Source organism: Callionymus lyra, chromosome 12 (assembly GCF_982586985.1).
Source record: "Callionymus lyra chromosome 12, fCalLyr1.hap1.1, whole genome shotgun sequence".
Lineage (NCBI taxonomy): Eukaryota > Metazoa > Chordata > Actinopteri > Syngnathiformes > Callionymidae > Callionymus > Callionymus lyra.
In genome coordinates, this window is record NC_141829.1 from 4,507,782 (window position 1) to 4,530,159 (window position 22,378).

A 22,378-nucleotide genomic window follows, 5' to 3' on the forward strand; every position below is an offset into this window, starting at 1 on the left:
ATAATAAATAAGGTAATAAAACCAAAAATGTTGTTAAGAACTAGAATTAACAGTTTATTATGACAGGAAAACTGTTTGTTTAATAAGATATATTTCGTAGCAACATCAAAGGAAATAAAACGAAAATCAGTTAGAAAATGGGTTTTAAACAAACTTAACAACGAAGTAAAAATAATTTTGGATCTACATCAAAGGTTATAAAACAAATAATCAGTGGAGAAACATGTATTAAAAAAATTTTAATAATGAAGTTAAACATATTTTTGATCTACATCAAAGGTAATAAAACAAAACAACAACAACATATTCATTATTAAGTTAACAATATTTTGGAGATTTATGCAAATCCATTAAACAAATAATATTTGTAGATAAACTAATGAAGACAGTGTTAAAATGGAGTGAAAACATTAAAGTTTTACAAAAATATTTGGATCTACATCGAAGGGAATCAATAAAAAGAGGGAAAAACAACCTAATTGAACAACATAATACTTATTAAGTGAAATAATTTAAGTTTAAAGGGAATAAAACAAAAAATATCAAACAACTAATTATAACTAAAGTGAAAATATGTAAGTTTGAGCAACATCAAAGGTAAGAAAATAAAATTTAGGAAAACGTTAAGAAAGAATATCAATAATCAAGTTATAGAAAAATATTTCTCAACAAAAAGTTGATTAAAAAGAAAATAATTTTGAATAAAAAGAAATAAAGCCATGTCATTACTCATGAATACAGTATTAAACCTTCATAGCATCTTCGTCCACACACAGGTCAAAGGTCGTCCTACCTGGTAATCGAAGTGAGTCTCGGCTCCGCCCTCTGGACCCAGACCAAGCTTCCCGTTGGCCACCTGGTGGGCGTAGTGTCGGAAACAAGCGACGGCCGTGGCCACGACCAGCACCGCGCCCACGATCGCCATGGAAACCAGAGTGACGAGCGTCCAGGTGGAGCCCTGGGACACCTTGGTGACGTGAGGGAGGCCCCTGGACACAGTTCTCTGGGGGAAACAATGGTTTAAATCCTCATTTTCAATACAATCAGACAAGAAAGTTCACAACAAACCTTTTTTTTACATATATAAAACCAAAAATGACATCTTTTACTGCGAAAAAATATGAAAATGTTCTTAGTTGACTTAAAAATTAGCTTAATTGTAGTGTTTTATTTGTGAAAATTATTATTATTTTATGCACCGTATGTTCATTTTTCTTCTTCTGTTTAATCTCTGCAAATTCTGAAAAGAACAAAGGAGTTTGTTTCCTTTATTTCTCTTATTTTCAGATATAAAAAGTTTTGAAAACTTTTTTAAATGTCTTAATTCAATAAAATGTATTTTTCTCATCCTATTGGAAGTTTTATTTTACTGGTAACAAGCAATTAAACAATTAGATTTTAATAAAGTATTCAAACTAATTAACATTAATATGACACAAAATAGTAGCAAATAAGATAAAAAATAATTAGGAAAAAATACCTATTAAACAATGCAAAAAAAGTGGAGAAAATGAAAGTAAAAAGTGTAAAAAACATGTACGTTTGATTTGAATAAGGTAATAAAACCAAAAATGTTTGTAAAAAACTTGAACTAACAGTTTATTATGACATAACAACAATTTTCGTTTAATAACAACATGTTCATTATTATGTAAAAAAAAAATGTAGTTTGTCAAAAATATTTATTTATTTGTATTCAAAAATAAATGTCTTAATACGACAAAATCTATTTTTCTCATCCTATTGGAAGTTTTATTTTACTGGTAATAAGCAATTAACCAATTAGATCTTAATAAAGTATTCGAAATAATTAACATTAATATGACACAAATTAGTAGCAAATGAAGTAGTATACAAAATGTATTTTTAAAATTATTATAACCTCAAAATATTATTCTAATTATTATTGTTTTTGTTTTTTTAAACAGAATATTGACATCTACTAGACTATATAACTGTGTAAGCAATGAGCTACATTAAAAAAAAAAGAAAAAAGAGTTATATATAGTTTAAAAAACAGGAACTCCTTTGTATAAGTTAGCAGCATGATGCTAAACTAGTTAGCTTCCACATGGAGGTCTAGCTACAAGTGTTTTCAATATCTTGAAATTTGAATTGATGTTGTCAGCGGAATGTGACTCAAATAAAATAATATTAATTTCATTAAAAAAACATGAACACATAAAAGTGTGTTTTACTTTAATCCTGCGAATGACACACACACACAGCCAGTGGTGCGTTCAAGAACCTCGGATTGACGTGAGTTTATATTAAATGTGTGAAGATTGATGCTCAGAAACGTGTCTACGAACACCTTCCTTCTGTCCAATCAAAACAAAGATGTCTTCGGCATCAGCCGAGTCGACAAATGTCAACGTTGATTTCTGAGCGCGATGCAAGTGTGCGGACGTTCAAAGGGCATCAGGCTGTTCATCCGCTCGGTCCATCGCAGATATTGCTGCCGATTAAAGGACTAGAAATAGGTTAATGGCACCTGCGACCGCGGTTGCCATGGCGCCCGGGATCTGCCAGCCAGAGAGGCGGCGGTGGGGGGGGGCGGCAGACGAACCACCATAGCAACAAGTGAAGTACTGGTGGTGAGGATGTGACCTGCTGATGTGTCCTGACGCTCGCACAAGAGTGTGTTGATTTAATAGACACGACGACAGTATCACAGCTTTTCTCTCCGACTTTACAATCATGTTCGTGCTCCGTCGACGCTTTCAAATACACAACTTTAGAAAACATGTTTATAAATTAGGATAACTGCTTAATACAGCTCGGTTTGTAAATAACGCAAAAGAATTGTGTGTCATTGCGACAATTCAGAGACGGTTTATTTATCCGTTTAATTTTGAATTCGCTGTTAAAAAGAAAATGTTCCTCCATTGATCCTGCATTTTTATCTCCAACCTCTAATCTGTAACTTACATTTGTATTATACGTAACCTTTACATTGTATTATATTAACATTATATGTATATATGTATATAAATGTTTTAAATATTGTTATGGCAGATGTTATCCGTCAAATCAAGGTATCAAATAATCTTTTTTTTATTAGGTTGTTGCCATTTTACATTTCATTTATATCAGCTCTGTTGATCTATATCAGTGTATATATATATATATATATATATATATATTGTATAATATAATATAATAATTCAATATAATATAATATAAAATAGAATATAATATATTGTATTATATTATGTATATATATATATATATAAATTGTATAATATAATATAATAATTCAACAAATATAATATAAAATATAATATAATATATATTGTATTATATTATGTATATATATATATATATATATACTGTATATATATATTTATTTTGTATTGTTTTCCCATTTTCTTTTATATACAGTATATATATATTTATATAAGTATACACTTTCTCGAAAACATACATATTATATATATAAAAAAACATGTATTTGCATTTTTATTTATTTTTTTACTAGCATTTTTATTCTTTCTTTTTTCATTATTTTCATTTTATTACTTGTGTGTTCTTTTCAGTTTTTCAATAAATATATAAATATATATATATATATATATATATATATATATACAATATATACTTACTTATCAAGATTTATTTTCTTTCCATTTCCAGACTTATTTCTCTATCTTTATAAGTTCATTTTTGTTTTGTTTATCATGTTACATGTAAAAATAAAAAATATATATTAAAAAACAAATAGCAAAAATGAATCAAAAACACCAAGTCCACTATTAGAGCTAGAGGGAGAAAGGATGTGGGTAAAAAATACAGAAATAAGATATATAAAAATGAACAATAATATAAAAGGAATGTTTGTTTTTTTACCTCTACTACACCTGCCTGCTCGATCTTCAGGCCGGTCTGCGACTCCAGGAAGTTCTTCTCCGACACTGACACGGCGACAAAACAAACATGGCGGGTTCACGTGTTTGAACGGTCAAGATAAAACGAGATAAAACAGGTTTGTTCTCACATGCTTTGGCCGCAACATCTGCGGCCTTCATGTTGTTTTCGTTGTGACGGACGCGAAACGTCAGAGCTGGACCCACAACACTGTTGGACACACACACACACAATGACGAGGCTCAAGATGGTTTTGAATTCAAACAGACAGGAAGTGGAAAAATTAGCAAGGTTAGCAAGTTAGCAAGGCTAGTTAGCAGCGAGAAGCTAAAATCGATATTATAAAGAATTCACATTTATTGCATTTAAAATTGAATTGCAGATCGTTTATCATTAACCCCACTTAATCCTTAGCCATTACTAGCGTCCTTGTTCATTTTTAAATGAATAAAAAGCAAGTTAATTTGACGTAGCTTACTGGTTTGAAATGTATTTTTAGATAGTATATAGTATATAAGTTAGTAAAGTAAAGTATAAGATAGTAAATAAGTCATTTAAAAAACAGATATTCACTGAACTATGAAATAAAGTAAGCAATGCAAATAAAAAAAGATATAGTTAAAAAATACTAATGAATCTCTATCGTACCAGTTAGCAGGAGCTAACTAGAAGCTAGTTAGCTTGTGCTAACGGCAAGGACAGCAGCTAGCTACAAGCACGCTTTTATTGTGCTCAACAAAACTGATGTACAACTTCCAAGATTAAAACTGTAAAATAGAAAATACTGTTACAAACCATAGATAATTGAATAATCTTTTTTTACATTAAAATAAATTGTTTTGTCAGACATCATCTGTAAAAAAAACCAAGGTTCATAAACTAATTTAATTTAAAAAATAATATTTTTTATCGGGTTATTGACATTTTACATTGATTTATGTCAGTTCTGTTGATTTATATCACACTTTATATTTATATGTTTAAAAGAAAACATTGATTAAATCAGGAAAATAAAATACAAATATTTGACTTAGTCGACATTTATTTTATTTTCCTGATTTATAAAACAATTCTTTTTTTTTTCTTCTGCAAAAGTTTCTCTTATTATTATTATTATTATTTTGTTGTACCTGAGGTTGATGAAGCTGCTGTTCTTCAGGTGGATCTTATCTGCCAGAATCCCGAGCAGCTTCACTGCCTCGTACAGATCCAGAGGGCTGGACAGAAGCAAAACAAAAAAAAGATGATTATATTTTTGACATGTCTCATCATAATGATTGACAGCTCACCTCTGGTTGGTGTAAATGTATCCATACTCCTCTTTCCCGTCCACGTCCTCCACCTGTGGAGGTTTGAGCCCTTTCAACTCCTGAGCGGCTCCCGGCGTGGCGGCCGGAGGCCGCGAGGGGGTCGCCGGGAGGATGGTGGTCTTGGGTGGGAGGGCGGCCGCGGCAGGGGTGGCTTGTGGGAAATCTTTAACCGAGGGAGGAACTGGCTTCTGGACTTTAACGGACTCCGTGTCTGCTTTTGAAACCTGCATCGCAAAGACGTTCAATCGATTATGTTTGAACTTGTGACGCCAATCAAATCCATGTTAAGGATCCCAAGATGGCCGACGTACCTCCTTAAGATCGATGAGATCTTTGTCTGATGGATCTACGTGGGAGATAAAGAAAGTTGTTGAAGGAAAAACGAAACAAGAAAAGACGGTGAAGTGACTCTGACCTGTTTTGTCCTGGGCTTGTAACTGTAACTGTAGAATCAAGGCCAGTTCATACAACTGCTCCTGGTTCAGCTCTCGCGGGTCGACTCCATACTTCTGCAGAACTCCTGACATCCTGTCCAGCAGACCGTCTGGAGAGCACGAGAAGAACGACTGTTTTGAAGGATAGAGGCTCAAAAATATATCTTCAGTTATACATTTTAGCATCATTTTACAAACGTGTAATGTTTTAAACAGCATATAAACTTAGTAGAACTCAGTACTCCGGCACTCGTAAGCAAACCCACCTTACTTATGGTGCCAAAAAAAACCCACTGAACTCCCATGATGCCTTTCTATACACTGCTCTATTTAGTGGCGGCTCATTTGTCGCTACAATATTGTGTAACGTAGGTGTTTAAATGTCGTGACAGCTGTGATTGGTTGGCTGGGCGGCAAAGCATTTGCTGTTCAGGTCAGCGTTACTGAGAGGGTTGTTGAGAGAGATGACGCCGTAAACGCAATGTTGAGTTTGCAAGTAAATAAATAAATGAATGTTGTCGACATGAAAAAGTTTGAAAAATAAATGAACACTAGAGATTTCGTCGGAACATCAGCCCCTGCAATAGACAAGAGACCCCTGTAGAGTGTTGCATGTACATGTGGATGGAAATACCCACATAAGTATCTAGAGGCAGACACACACATTCCAAAGAAAATAAGCAAAACAAACAATGAAACAGATTTCAGGAGATATTAAGACGGAAAAATGCGGCTGAAGTTTGGGGTATTTAGTTGAAGTTTTCTAAGATCGACTATTGTAACAGTTTGTTTTCATGTCTAAACAATACGACACTGTCTCGTCTGCAGTTCATACTAAACTCTGCAGCCAGAATTCTGAGCCGCTCTAGTAGAAGAACTCACATTTCTCCTTCAAACTCTTCACTGGCTGCCAGTTTCTTTCAGGATCATTTTAAAATTCTGGTTCTTACTTTCAGATCTATTCATGTTCAGACCTTCCATCAGTGATCTGATCCAGACTTATACCCCAGCTCGGGCTCTGAGGTCTGTGGATCAGAATCTCCTGATGTTTCCTGAACTTCCGGATCAGAGGAGAGAAATCCTTCCAGACTGTTGCTCCTAAGCTTTGGAACCATCTCTGTGTTTGATGATCTACTGACTCCTTCAAGAAACATCTCTGTGTTTGATGATCTACTGACTCCTTCAAGAAACATCTGTGTTTGATGATCTACTGACTCCTTCAAGAAACATCTGTGTTTGATGATCTACTGACTCCTTCAAGAAACATCTGTGTTTGATGATCTACTGACTCCTTCAAGAAACATCTGTGTTTGATGATCTACTGACTCCTTCAAGAAACATCTGTGTTTGATGATCTACTGACTCCTTCAAGAAACATCTCTGTGTTTGATGATCTACTGACTCCTTCAAGAAACATCTGTGTTTGATGATCTACTGACTCTTTCAAGAAACATCTGTGTTTGATGATCTACTGACTCCTTCGAGAAACATCTGTGTTTGATGATCTACTGACTCCTTCAAGAAACATCTGTGTTTGATGATCTACTGACTCCTTCAAGAAACATCTGTGTTTGATGATCTACTGACTCCTTCAAGAAACATCTGTGTTTGATGATCTACTGACTCCTTCAAGAAACATCAGTGTTTGATGATCTACTGACTCCTTCAAGAAACATCTGTGTTTGATGATCTACTGACTCCTTCAAGAAACATCAGTGTTTGATGATCTACTGACTCCTTCAAGAAACATCTGTGTTTGATGATCTACTGACTCCTTCAAGAAACATCTGTGTTTGATGATCTACTGACTCCTTCAAGAAACATCTGTGTTTGATGATCTACTGACTCCTTCAAGAAACATCTGTGTTTGATGATCTACTGACTCCTTCAAGAAACATCTGTGTTTGACGATCTACTGACTCCTTCAAGAAACATCTCTGTGTTTGATGATCTACTGACTCCTTCAAGTAACATCTGTGTTTGATGATCTACTGACTCCTTCAAGAAACATCTGTGTTTGATGATCTACTGACTCCTTCAAGAAACATCTGTGTTTGATGATCTACTGACTCCTTCAAGAAACATCTGTGTTTGATGATCTACTGACTCCTTCAAGAAACATCTGTGTTTGATGATCTACTGACTCCTTCAAGAAACATCTGTGTTTGATGATCTACTGACTCCTTCAAGAAACATCTGTGTTTGATGATCTACTGACTCCTTCAAGAAACATCAAGACACTTTTATTCATCCTTTTCCTTGATTCTCTGAAACTCCTGTGTTTGTCTCGATGTTATCTTGATCTTTTAAAGTATATATTTTATTTAGTATTGTTTTGATTGTTTAAGCACTTTGTGACCCTGGTCTAGAAAAGCGCTCTATAAATATTACCTAGTTACTTATTAATTCTTTTGACTTTTGAGGAGGTTCTCTAGAAATGTTTTTCTTTTCATCCGACAAATACGGTTCTTCTTTTGAAGACAGTTTTTGCAAATAAACGTTCAGTTCTGCTAAAAGAAAATGTGGCCCCTTGTTTAAAGGACTTCCAAAATCAAGGACACGTCCACCATGCTTGGGCCTCATATTTACAATGATGGCACCCGGGCCTCACTCACCCGTGTTTCGAAACACACTGCTGAACTGCGGCGCCTTATTCGGAGGGTTCTGCATCCTGGCCGCGGGTTTGCTATCGAAGGGGTAGTTTTCTACGTAGTCCACGGGCATCTCCATCTCTGCCACGTCGTAATAAGGCAGACCTGAGGGCAGACAGGAAGTGAGGTCATGGCGTCGACATTCTTGTGTCCTCCTCGCACCTGCAGGAACCATGGACCCTCTGTGACGGTGAGACGGCTGCTCGTGCGTCTGGTACCGCGACAGGGCTTCCTGCATCTGCCTGTCTCGCTCTCTCTGCGACGGCTGGGTCCAGGAGGACGGTCTCCCGTACCCTCCTCCGGGCCTGATCAGAGAGCGCTCCACCTCGTCCTGGTACCTGTGCTGTGGTTCCCCAGAGAGCGTCAGAGGAGACGGTGACCTCGAGCGTCGCCCAGCGAGCGTACCTGGTGATAGGTGTACGGGTCCATGGACGCCGCCTGCATCTGCAGCGGCGACTGCGGAGGCTCCACGATCATGTAGTCCAAGTAGTTTCCAGCAGAGGGAGACGAGCTGGATTTAGAGCTGTGATGGTGCTGTTTGGACCTGGTGAAACATGAGAGGTCCTTAGTGACAACTGACACGAGTGAGAAACCACATTTTATAAATTATGTTTTATTAGTAATCAGTTTTATGTATGTATTTTAATATAATGTGTAGAAAATAATGTAATATTTTATTTACAGTTAACATTCAAATATTCAGGGTGTTTCTTCAGTTTTGTGTATTAATTAAAACTTTGGCCTCTTGATGGCAGAAGTCAAGTACTGGACAATACTACACATATATAATTGTTACTACACTATCACAACACCAGAGTCAAGTACTAGACAATACTACACATATATCCTTGTTACTACACTATCACAACACCAGAGTCAAGTACTAGACAATACTACACATATATACTTGTTACTACACCATTACAACACAAGAGTCAAGTACTGGACAATACTACACATATATACTTGTTACTACACTATCACAACAGCAGAGTCAAGTACTAGACAATACTACACATATATACTTGTTACTACACCATTACAACACAAGAGTCAAGTACTGGACAATACTACACATATATACTTGTTACTACACTATCACAACACCAGAGTCAAGTACTAGACAATACTACACATATATACTTGTTACTACACTATCACAACACCAGAGTCAAGTACTGGACAATACTACACATATATACTTGTTACTACACTATCACAACACCAGAGTCAAGTACTGGACAATACTACACATATATACTTGTTACTACACTATCACAACACCAGAGTCAAGTACTGGACAATACTACACATATATACTTGTTACTACACTATCACAACACCAGAGTCAAGTACTGGACAATACTACACATATATACTTGTTACTAATTCAAAATGATTTCTTAAATTCAACATCAAATAATTGTGACACGTACTGAGATGCGGTCGATGAGGGGGAGTTGGTCCTGGAAGGAAGTGTGGTGTGAGGAACTCTTTTCAACTCCTTAGACAAAATTAACTGAGTGATCTTGTCCTGCCAGGAAAGACCTGAAGACAAACACAAAAATACGAAGAAGCAAATACAAAATTAAGAAAATCAAGTGATATTAAATAATTTCACATGTAGTCAATAACATTATTATATTATTTATTTTTCATTTGAGTATTTTCTGGTCATTATTATTTATTTATTATTTATTTATTATTTATTTTTCTACCTTTAAGTCTTTATTATTAATCTATTTTTTTAAACATCTAAATGAATTAATAAATATATATTTAAAAAACTAAAAAAAGGTAATAAACACAAGAATTAACTAAAACATACAAATATAAAAATATATAAACACTACCACAATCTAAAAAAAAAAGAATAATGAACAGTAGAATTAACTCAAACATATTAGTAAAAATAAATATAAACACTAGAACAAACTAAAAATAAATAAATAAAGGAGAATAAACTAAAACGTATAAATAAAAATAAATATAAACACTAGAACAAACTAGAAAAAATAGTAATAAACACTAGAATAAAGTAAAACATATAAAAATAAATAAAAATATACACACTAAAACAAACTTTAAAAAAGGATAATTATCACTAGATTTAACTAAAACATATGAATACAAATAAATATATAAACAATAAGTTATAGTGAGAGGAATTTAAATTATTCATAATTTTTTAGTTTAAGCATAATTCAAATACATCACCTCAAAATCATGATTGACAGTTCGTTAACATGTTTTCTACGAGCGCTCGTCACTTCAGTCTCACTCGCGTCACCAAAGCTCCACGTTACCGATGACTCACTCACACGGTATTTGATAAGAGTAATTCAATAAACTCCAGTATCATAATACATTTTTAAATACAAGACAAAAATATCCACTGATCTCTGACGTCTGATGTCATGAATCTAGGAATGTTTTTTAAAAGCTTTTATCATCTCAACTCAAATATTATTATTATTATATTATTTTAAATATAAACACTAGAACAAACAAAGAAATTATTATAAACACTCAAATTAACTAAAAGATATAAATAAAAATAAATATAAACACTAGAACAAACTAAAAAAAGATCATAAGCACTAGAATTAACTAGAACATATAAATAAAAATAAATATTAAAACTTGTATAAATTAAAATAAGTGAATAATAATAAGAGTAAACTAAAACATATGAATTAAAATAAATATAAACACTAGAAAAAACTAAGGTGAATGAATAATAATAACTAGAATGAACTAAAACATATGAATAAAATAAATATAAAAACTAGGATAAACTAAAATATATTAATACAAATGAATATAAACACTAGACAAAACTAAAATAAATTAATTATAACTAAAATAAACTAAAATATATTAATAAAAATGAATATAAACACTAGAAAAAACTAAAATCAATTAATAATAATAACTAGAATAAACTAAAACACATGAAAAAAAATGAATAAAAACACTAGAAAAAACTAAAATAAATGAATAATAATAACAACAGTAAACTAAAACATATGAATACAAATAAATATAAACACTAGAAAAAACTAAAATAAATGAATAATAATAACTACAATAAACTAAAACACATGAATAAAAACGAATATAAACACTAGAAAAAAACTTAAATAAATGAATAATAATAACTACAATAAACTAAAACATATGAATAAAAATGAATACAAACACTAGAAAAAACATATAGACAGAAACAATAAACAGTAGAATATACTAAAATAAATGATACAAATAAACATAAATAAGTAACACAAGATAACACCCAAACGAACAAATCAAAATGATCTATAAACACATCAAGACACATTGGTCTCACCTTGCTGCATGAGCTGCTTGAGAACTTCCTGCATCCTCCTCAGAACCGTCCGAGACGCCTGGTACTGGACCCGGTCCTGCTTGTAAGTGAGGCACTGACCGAAGAGGCCGTCTAGAGGGAACACAAGACTCATTAAAAGTCCATCTTCAGAAGCATCGCTTCATGCTCATGTTTCCGGCGGAGAATTGAACGACTGATGACGCATGTCGTAGCAAACCTGGCCTTGAGGTGAAGGAATGCAGCTTTTTTCACGTCTAAGTGTAGCTCACTGTGCCGGGGATAAAAGCGGTGAGTCACATTCTCAATCACAGCCCACACACTTTATACCCAGAAGTGCCATCGACGAGTCGGGAGCACATTTCCGTGCTCTGGGAACGATCTTGCGTAATATATTTGCAGTCACTTGAAAACTCAGTCGGTGATCACGAAACATGTCGATGTAGCTTCAACGTGTCGTCGACACCTTTACGCTCGTGACGCTCACTTTGTGTTTCACACACGTTAATACTAATATGTGCATTTTATATACACTTTTTAACAATTTATCTATTCACAACTATTCTTTCATTTACTGAACATTGTGTTTAATCATTAAAAAACACATCTATTTATCATTTCAACATTTCTACCACATATTTATAACAGAACCATCTTTAAAATGACTTAAAGTGAAATACTTAATAAATATTTATTTTTTTACTTGTGCTTCTGTTTTAAAAAATGCTAAAGATCCCAAGTTCTCTCCAGCACCCCCATGGACCCTCCTACACTCTCCTCTTTTCTCTCACTATATCCTCCCTCACTCCTCTCCTTATCCATCTGTCTACCCCCCCATCCTTCCTCCCAGCCGGTCAAAGCGGCAGGCCGTCAATAATGAGTCTGGTTCCGCTCGAGGTTTCTGCCTTCTAAAAGGAAGTTTTTCCTCGCCATAGCTCACTGTACAGTGTTTTGTTTCTTGCTCTTTGTTGAATTGCTGGGATCTATTTTCCTTAATCAACTGTAGTCTTATTTCAACTGTAGTGTCTTGAGATAACTTTGTTATGATAAGACACTTTAAATAAAATTGAATTGAATTGAATTAAAGCAAAATAAATTGTAAATATCTATTAAGAGCTGAGATACTATAAGACAACCAGCAACAACAACAACATGTTGATTTAAATTAGTAAACAAAGGTAGTAAAAAGGTTCAAATATATAAGAATCATGACACACAGGAAAATATTTGTATGTGAAAAAAAAATTGTAACATTTATTTACTGAAACAATTCATAATACACCACCACAAAACTAAAAACACAAATTTAAGGAAATATAAATTAAATGGAGGAATAAACTTGCATTTATCTTTTAGAAAATTAACATTTTTTGTCTCACTTGATTTATTATATGTTGCTAAAAACACTTCTCATATCGCTATATGTATTGTGCATTTTAATATGCTATATTTTCTTTGCAGTATTTTCGCATGTACAACATATATTTATAATATATGTATTTACTTTGATTACCACCTGAAAGCATCAATAAAATGTGATAATTCTTACTAAGATTATATTGATGTGATAAACATCAAATAAATAAAATATTTAAAAAAATTGTATCTATATCTGATTTAGCATAAACTAAAACATATGAATACAAATAAATATAATAACTAGAATAATCTAAAATATATTAATAAAAATAAATATAAACACTAAAATAAAATAAAATAAAAGAATAATAACAACTACAATAAACTAAAATATATAAACAAAAATAAATTTAAACACTAGAACAAACTAATACTTTGCAGTATCGTCACATTTACAACACATATTTATAATATATGTATTTACTTTGATTACCACCTGAAAGCATCAATAAATTGCGATGATTCTTACTAAGATTATATTGATGTGATAAACATCAAATAAATAAAACATTAAATAAAATTGTATCTATATATCTCTGGTTTAGAATAAACTAGAAAATATGAATACAAATAAATATAAACACTAGAATAAACTAAAATTAATGAATAATAATGACTAGAATAAACTAAAATCTATAAATAAAAATATATACAAACACTAGTATAATCTAAAATGTATAAATAAAAATGATTACAAACACTAGAATACAATTTAATAAATGAATAATAATGACTAGATTAAACTAAAACATATAAATTAAAATTATATAAAAACACTAGAATAAACTAAAATATATAAATAAAAATATATACAAACACTAGAAAAGATTTAAACATAAAATAGAAAAACTAGAATAAACAAAAAAAAAAGTTTTTCTTTGCAGTATCGTCACATATACAACATGTATTTATAATATATGTATTTGATTACTTTGATTACCACCTGAAAGCATCAATAAAATGTGATGATTCTTACTAAGATGAGTTATATTGATGTGATAATATCTACAGTAAACATGAAATAAAATAGTATCTGATTTATCGTTAAACTCCAGCGAATCAAAGGCATCAGTAGTTGATCATGAACGTCCATCGATCCAGGAGCACAGAACAGATCCAGATGCTGACGCTCAGCAACAACTTCTCCATCTCCTTTATATTCCATGCATGTGCGTAAGTGTTGCTACACAAAGAAGTGCGTACGAGTACGTCAGTGACTCATCACTGTATCAGCACAACAACCGAGGGGGCGTCGACCTCGCGCTGATGTCAGTGTTGCCATGGGAGACGGCAGAGCAGAGGAGGAGGGGCTCGGATGAAGATGATGATGAAGGTGATGGGGCTGAGAGGAAAAATCCCAGACTGGTGTTTCTGTGTGTGCGTGTGTGTGTGTGTGTGTGTGTGTGTGTGTGTGTGTGTGTGTGTGTGTGTGTGTGTGTGTGTGTGTGTGTGTGTGATACACTCACCATCAGAGCAGAACTGATCCCCGGAGCACAGTTTTCTCTCAAACAGGCAACCTGATGCAGCGAGAAACACTTAGTTATCCTCCCGACATTGAGGCAACCGCGATAAAAAACACAAACACACCTGATAATAAAATTAAAATATATTAAAAGTACAACGTTTCAAACTGAAAGACGCACGACACGTTATTTGCTGAGTCTCTGGACAAACATGAGCTTTTATCTGTCCATCAATCCGTGATCGCTCAAAACAATCAGTTACATTTTCATCAATTATATATTATGGATGAATCCAAATAACCATCTGGATCCAACACATATTTGAAGGTATTTCACTCTGTCTTGCAGAAGGATTATAAAAAAATCACTATTAAATGTATATATATGGTTGAATCTATTTTTATCCAAATAACCATCTGGATCCAACACATATTTGAAGGTATTTCACTCTGTCGTGCATAAGGATTATAAAAAAAGACGTTTAAATATATATATATATATATATATATGGTTAAATCTATTTTTATCCAAATAACCATCTGAATCCAACACATATTGGAAGGTATTTCACTCGTGCAAAAGGATTATAACAAATCACTGTGAAATATTTTGATAAAAAAGTAGTTTCGAAGTACAGAAGCAGGTTAAAATACATGACAGTACACAAAAATAAATCTCCAAAAACTTAAATGAATGTTCAATAAATCCATGAAAACATCCCGTACTGACTCCTTTGCCTCATTTTTTAAAAGAATAAATTAAAAATGAAAGACTGTTACAATATGAAAACAGTCTTTAAATATGTCAGAGCTACAGTACTTCCTAATATGCTGTAATATAAATACATTTTCATCAATAAAAAATATATATTTAAAATTATTTACTGAACAAAATAGTGTAATTTAGTGAATTATTGTAGTATTTGAGGGTTTTTTTGCACTGTGATTATTATTTGTTTTGTATATTTTTGAACACATTGTTTATCTGTATCTATGTTTTATTTTCCTCTTTTGTAAAAACAAATTTCGCAGACGTCCAGAAAAAAGGAAAATTCCACGTGTATTAACCAGTAGGTACTGGCGAATAAAGCAGCTCTTGAATGTTGAATAAGAATATTTAATTCTGTCAAAGAGTGATTTTGTGGTTAGTGTATCACCATTTTATGTATCACCATTTTAAAAATATTAAAAAAAACATTTATATATTTAGAGGTAAATCAATAATTTCCTTGTTCAAATGTTATGAATCAGGTTTTTGTTTTTTTGTTTTTGTTTTTACTGTGGATCAGTTAAATGTTTGCATTTTTTCACAGACCCGCCCTTTTGGATAAAAACAGGTAAAAATAAATCATGTAGAGTTTGTGTTTCAGTCATTTTTTTTTTACCAATAAATTAGTTTATTTTTTGAGTAAACTTGACTGAAACGAGTGTTTTGACAGACCAAAGTCTCGAGCTAATGTTACTAGAGGGTTACCTTGTTATAAAGGATGAAAGCCAGTTGATTTTTTTTAAATTTATGTAACTGTTTTTTTTATGGATGCACAATATATCGAAAAAATATCGATACCAGGGTATTGTCACGTGCGCGTCTTGGCTCAGTATATACACGGAAGTATTACTAACTTATGATCTAGTCAATCACTAGTGATCCAGTCACTCGTCTCTTTCAACCTCCTTTGTTAAAGCAACGTATTGAAAGAACTTCTCGTCTCAGTTGATTTCTTATAAGATCGTGAACTTCCAAACAAACCTGTCCGTCTTCACCGTATGCTAACGAGCTAAGTTGTTAGCGTCATTTATAAAGTGTTATGTGTGCGTCTTCACCGTATGCTAACGAGCTAAGTTGTAAGCGTCATTTATAGTGTTATGTGTCCGTCTTCACTGTATGCTAACGAGCTAAATTGTTAGCGTCATTTATAAAGTGTTATGTGTCCGTCTTCACCGTATGCTAACGAGCTAAATTGTAAGCGTCATTTATAAAGTGTTATGTGTGCGTCTTCACCGTATGCTAACGAGCTAAGTTGTTAGCGTCATTTATAAAGTGTTATGTGTCCGTCTTCACCGTATGCTAACGAGCTAAATTGTAAGCGTCATTTATAAAGTGTTATGTGTCCGTCTTCACCGTATGCTAACGAGCTAAGTTGTTAGCGTCATTTATAAAGTGTTATGTGTGCGTCTTCACCGTATGCTAACGAGCTAAGTTGTTAGCGTCATTTATAAAGTGTTATGTGTCCGTCTTCACCGTATGCTAACGAGCTAAATTGTTAGCGTCATTTATAAAGTGTTATGTGTCCGTCTTCACCGTATGCTAACGAGCTAAATTGTTAGCGTCATTTATAAAGTGTTATGTGTCCGTCTTCACCGTATGCTAACGAGCTAAGTTGTTAGCATCATTTATAAAGTGTTATGTGTGCTTGTACAAGGAGGTGGATTTATTATTGATTTGGTGATATCACGACGCGCCGGCGGCTCCTCTCTGATGTCGCTCAGTTTGGCGGGAAATCGATGCAAGTCCCGCGAGACTGAGCGTTATAAGAGATATTTTTATACCATCATGACGGCACCGAAGCGCAGAAATAAACGAAAGGGAAATATCATGGTTTTCCTTACTTAAATTCCCCGGACCTACACTACAGTACTCGCACCTTCACGTGCATGCAGCTAAATTTTTAGGTGAAAGAAAAAAATATCGCATTAATATCGGTTTCGAATATCGCACTTATTTCCAATATCATCAGCCCTAGTTCTTTTCATGATTACTGATATAAATTCACATATTTCTTCGTTAGTTCAGTCGTTCACCGCAGCAGTGTCGATAAAAATCAATAAAACGATAATAACATTCGTATTATCTAAAGCCTTTTATCTGAGTCAGGTAAACATGAAACCTGAACCTGTGCTGTGTCTCAAATCGCATACTTCTCTTAGTATAATAGAAGTTAATATGTATCAGGATAGTGTACGTACTAACTAGTACGCAAATTATCAACAGATAGTATGTTTCAAATCAAACAGAATCTGAAAATCAGAAAATGACGTGACAACTTCTTCTTCTACTACTATTTAACATGGTTGCAAACAGCTGTTTGAACGCTAGCGACACCTGCTGGCAGCACGTTTTGCAAGTTTGGAAAAAGAAATTCAAAAAAATATGAGAATCGAAATATTCGCGAAATATTTTAGATGGTATCAGCACTGAAGACGTGTCGTCCTTCTACTGCTGCTGAAAATACACCTGTATGTAAATGAATATATATATATATATATATGTATATGACGTAACTTCCGTTAACAACGTCACTAAGATGGAGCCGTTTAGTGTAGAAAGTGTCCATCGATCCATACTCAGTTTGTGGGCGTTTTAGTGACAATTTAGTGTGTATGCAGCACTAACTACATTTTGCATACTAAGAATTGAGACGCACTTATGCTCTAAAAATACTAACTTTGAGTACACAAGTATGCGATTTGAGACACAGCACAAAAGTACAAAAATCAAGGATTCCACAATCGGAATAAAAGACTCGGGAAACAACCGCCAATCAATCACAGGATCTGTGTTGCCATGTCAGACGCTCTTCGCTCCCATTCGTTTGTAAGACCTTGGAAAGTGTGGGGGGTGTGTTGGGGGGTGTGGTGGGAATCAGCAGGTGGTCTGCGAGAGATTGAAGCGTCACGGGTTCGAAGGTTTCTCGCTCTCGTCGTCCTCGACTCGTCCACTCACTCTCTGGAGCGAGACCGACCCGAACCTCGAAGAGCCATTTTGAGGTCGAGAGATAAAAGACAGTGACACGCAGAAAATATACATTTACTGTCGGAAAACGTTTTTTTTTCCAGTAATGGACGACGTTAGCTGATGGTCTTGGGTTTGAAACCTCAACGTCGGTCCGTGACCGACAAATGGACGGGAAGTGAGCGACTGAAAGGAAATTAGATCTGGAAAAAAAATGCTTCAGGCAATTAACTATTAAAATTATTGAACCAGAGACACGGTTTATTTAGGAGTAAATAATCATGACGATCAATATTATTTAATATTTACATGATTTTTATTAATATTAAAGACACATTTCTTGTTTAATTTTGTCCAGATTCATGTATTTTTTAAACTAACTACACCATATTAACTGTTGTTGCTTCACAGTTTTAATACACTTTATTTAAAAGTATTAATAATAATAATTTTATTTAAAAGTACATTATTATAGGTATTTTTTAAAGGCACATTATTTATTCATGCAAAAAAAAACCTAAAGTTCAGCGACAAGATGGAAGAAGTTGAAGCTCTTCCGCTCGCATGACGTCACGAATAAACACATTTATGACGTGAAATAAAGAGTTTGTTATTTTTTACCGTATTTCTCGGACAGAGCCGCCCGGAGAAGCACCGTCAGCAGGAGCACGGCTCCCCTCGCTCGCAGCTGTTGCATGGCGCCCGCAGGTGGACGACGAAAAGTCGAGGTTTTTCTCCTCCTTTTTTTTTTTTCCCTCCTTTTTCAAACCTCCATCTTCCCTCGGAGCTCCATGAGTCGACAGGAAACAGAGCAAAAGGGCCGGAAGCTGCTGCTGCTGCTGCGGGGAAAATAGATGGATGGTGGAGGAGAGAAGGTGCTGCCGGAGAAGAAGAAGGAGGAGGAGGAGCGACCAGGATGGATGGATGGAGGGAGGAGGAGGAGGAGGAGGTGAAGGAGATCGTTTACGTAGCTCATGTACGTCATCGAGTCTTGAAAGAAAAGATGGGAGACGTGTGCACCCTCAGAAGGACCTGGCAGGTAGATAAAAGAAAACGCGGATATTTTTTTCCCTCTATTTATTAATAAAACGTTTATAAAAAAACAACATCTTCACATTAAGGATAACAGTATATTATACTTTCGGTTATAAACTTTTTATCCAGTACTTACGAATACAGTGTTAACAATTAACATGACAGGACCTTCTCGTTAGGAAACAGTTGTTGGCGGCAAACAACGTTTTTAGATTAAAGTAAAAAATATTCTAATAGTTTTTTGTTTTAAAAATCATATCTTGCATATTTTAACGCACTATTTTGTAGCACTTTCTAAATTGTTTATGTTGGTGGGTAATTTAATTGAATTTAGTGTTTGAGAGCTGGATAGCATGCTAACAGCTAATTTATACATGCACTTCCTCTGTAGCTGTTTTAGTTTTTTACTCTTTTTTTTGCGTGTTTTATGACTAATTTTATGTTATTTATGATTCTAATTAAAAAAAAATATTCTATAATATTTGTTTTGATCACAATATTTGGCTACTTGTAACAACAACAAGAAAAACATAAAATTAAAATGATAAAATAAACAGGACAATGATGTTTTTAATGTTTCAGATGATAGAAAGGCACTTTATAAATACAATTAATGAATTATTATTATGTTTCATTCAATAATTAAATTCCAAGTGAGAATCCTAAAGCCATAATAATTAAGGGCACACTTGTCTAAGGTTAACAGTCGACTATAACTTCTTTAGATGTGTAAAACTACATTTAAATACACGCATTACAATAATAATATTATAAGTCTTACCATAAAATATGTGTTTTCAAAGTCCTAAACGATTATTTGTATCACATTCAGAGAGAAGACTGTTGGGCTATGATTGTTAAACAAAAAAAGTGTGAAAGGTTTTACAAATGTGTTAGTGTATCTGCACTGGGATCTGCAAATGTGTACCTCAGTTTATGAATTTGTAAAGGGATTTAAAAATATGTCACTCGATTAACAAATGAGGACTTGATAGAAAAATATGGAACTCGATTGTAAGGAGCGTTTTCTCAAATGAATAACTCGGTTAACAAATGTATAACTCGGTTTACAAATGTATAACTTGGTTTACAAATGTATAACTCGGTTTAAAATGTGTAACTGGGTTTAAAAATGTATAACTTGGTTTACAAATCTATAACTTGGTTTAAAAATGTGTAACTCGGTTTACAAATGTATAACTCGGTTTACAAATGTATAACTTGGTTTAAAAATGTATAACTTGGTTTAAAAATGTATAACTTGGTTTAAAAATGTGTAACTCGGTTTGCAAATGTATAACTCGCTTTAAAAATGTATAACTTGGTTTAAAAATGTGTAACTCGGTTTACAAATGTATAACTCGGTTTAAAAATGTATAACTTGGTTTAAAAATGTATAACTTGGTTTAAAAATGTGTAACTCGGTTTACAAATGTATAACTCGCTTTAAAAATGTATAACTTGGTTTAAAAATGTGTAACTCGGTTTACAAATGTATAACTCGGTATAAAAATGTATAACTTGGTTTAAAAATGTGTAACTCGGTTTACAAATGTATAACTCGCTTTTAAAATGTATAACTTGGTTTAAAAATGTGTAACTCGGTTTACAAATGTATAACTCGCTTTAAAAATGTATAACTTGGTAGTCATTTATTTGTAGTAAGTAAATTACTGATTTAAAACAACATCTCAAAAGTCAGTCAAACGAGACTTTAAATGACTCGTCATGTTTGTTTTATGATCCTATCTAAAGACATGTGTCGTAATGTTCAAACTTTGTTTTAGAAAGTGGGAGCAGATCTGGTTGTACTCTAGCGCCCCCTGGTGTCGTCTCTTGAATTTGACGTGATTCAATGTTCCTGAAGCAGTGATTGAATTAAGAATGTGCGACAGGAAGTGAAAGAAAACGCTCGTCATGATTCTTTCCTGTCTTCTGATCAACGTGCTGTCACTAGACGGATACAATGTCTCTGATGCCGACATATCTTGTGACCCCAAGACTCACATTGAGGCCCCGAAACAAGCACCGAAATACTTTTTTTGCTCAGTGTTGCTTTCACTGAGGAAGGATCCGTTACCGGCTGTGAATCATGTTGTGTTTCTAAGGCTGTGTCATGAGGATATTTACTAAGAATCATGAGTGACGTGAATATTTTTATCAAACATCTCCATCAGTCTTTATATATTTGGAGCAGGTTTTCTTGTCGGTGTGTTTGTCACACTTCTTTTTTCAGAACCTTTCCTCATTGCGTTGTTTGTGTCTGTCGCCTAGCAACGTGTTGTCAGTGTCCCATGAAGGACGAAACCAGCTGTTCACTTCCCCGTAAAGGTCATGGTGATATTTCATGTTTGTTGTCATTTCGTGACATCTCCAGGCACAAAACTTCTACATCCTGGGTTTGTTTCCGATGCTTAACTCTTAGAATTCCTAAAACCAACTCTGTGTTTTCCTAAAACATGTTTTATTGAATCGAAACACTGCCACAGATCTGATGCAAACCAGGAGTAACCATGTATTTTTTTTGTTTTGTCACTCTGCTTTCCTGGACTTTAAATAGAAACACGCCCCCGCCAGTCCCGGCTGGTATGTTCTGGTCTTATTCTTAGACGCTGATCCGGGCTTCGGTCCAGCTTTTGTTGGAATGTTCGTCTTTAATTAAACTGATCTCGGCTTTCTCTGCTTGTTTTAACATCTTAACCTTCCATTTATCTTCAGGTTTAAACTTGATTGTCGACTGGTCGGTCACGTGACTGATCTTGGACCGGGAGTAGTTTCCTGTCAACAGGTGCTGATAACATCACTTCGTCGACTAGAGCTGGTCTGGGATCAGTCTGAGCTCTCGCTGTTGGTACTGATGAGTCACGATTCTGGTTTTATATAGAAGAAATTAATGTAACAATATATGCCTAAAACCATCAGTTCTTTTCATATCACAATAAAAGATTGCAAGTTTAAAGCAGCATCAAGTAAGATTCTCTCTGGATCTGAAACAGTGTATTTGCAGCGTCATTAATCTCCAGACTCGCTGCCACAGTTCGTACGTGAGTTTATTCACATTCAGAGAGAAGACTGTTGGGCTATGATTGTTAAACAAAAAAAGTGTGAAAGGTTTTACAAA

The 22,378-nt window shown here is 33.9% G+C and overlaps 1 protein-coding gene across 3 annotated transcripts in view; it reads right to left on the reverse strand.

Moving 5' to 3' along the window:
• The window catches only part of ptprna (protein tyrosine phosphatase receptor type Na), a 32,675-nt gene extending 13,534 nt beyond the window's left edge, over positions 1–19,141 (reverse strand). For 2 of the 3 annotated variants that reach the window (XM_087804318.1, XM_087804317.1), the window contains exons 1-13: positions 18,844–19,141; positions 14,494–14,544; positions 11,612–11,722; positions 9,699–9,810; positions 8,668–8,806; positions 8,227–8,605; positions 5,593–5,721; positions 5,489–5,523; positions 5,157–5,401; positions 4,998–5,084; positions 3,998–4,077; positions 3,850–3,914; positions 794–1,003 (exon numbers count right to left, since the gene is read on the reverse strand). In XM_087804318.1, coding sequence (XP_087660444.1) covers positions 794–1,003; positions 3,850–3,914; positions 3,998–4,077; positions 4,998–5,084; positions 5,157–5,401; positions 5,489–5,523; positions 5,593–5,721; positions 8,227–8,605; positions 8,668–8,806; positions 9,699–9,810; positions 11,612–11,722; positions 14,494–14,544; positions 18,844–18,919 — 1,719 coding nt within the window. In that variant the 5' untranslated portion in view covers positions 18,920–19,141. The remainder of the gene's footprint in view (positions 1–793; positions 1,004–3,849; positions 3,915–3,997; positions 4,078–4,997; positions 5,085–5,156; positions 5,402–5,488; positions 5,524–5,592; positions 5,722–8,226; positions 8,606–8,667; positions 8,807–9,698; positions 9,811–11,611; positions 11,723–14,493; positions 14,545–18,843) is intronic. The other variant, XM_087804319.1, reaches the window with a different exon arrangement.
• Positions 19,142–22,378: the final 3,237 nt, after the last annotated feature.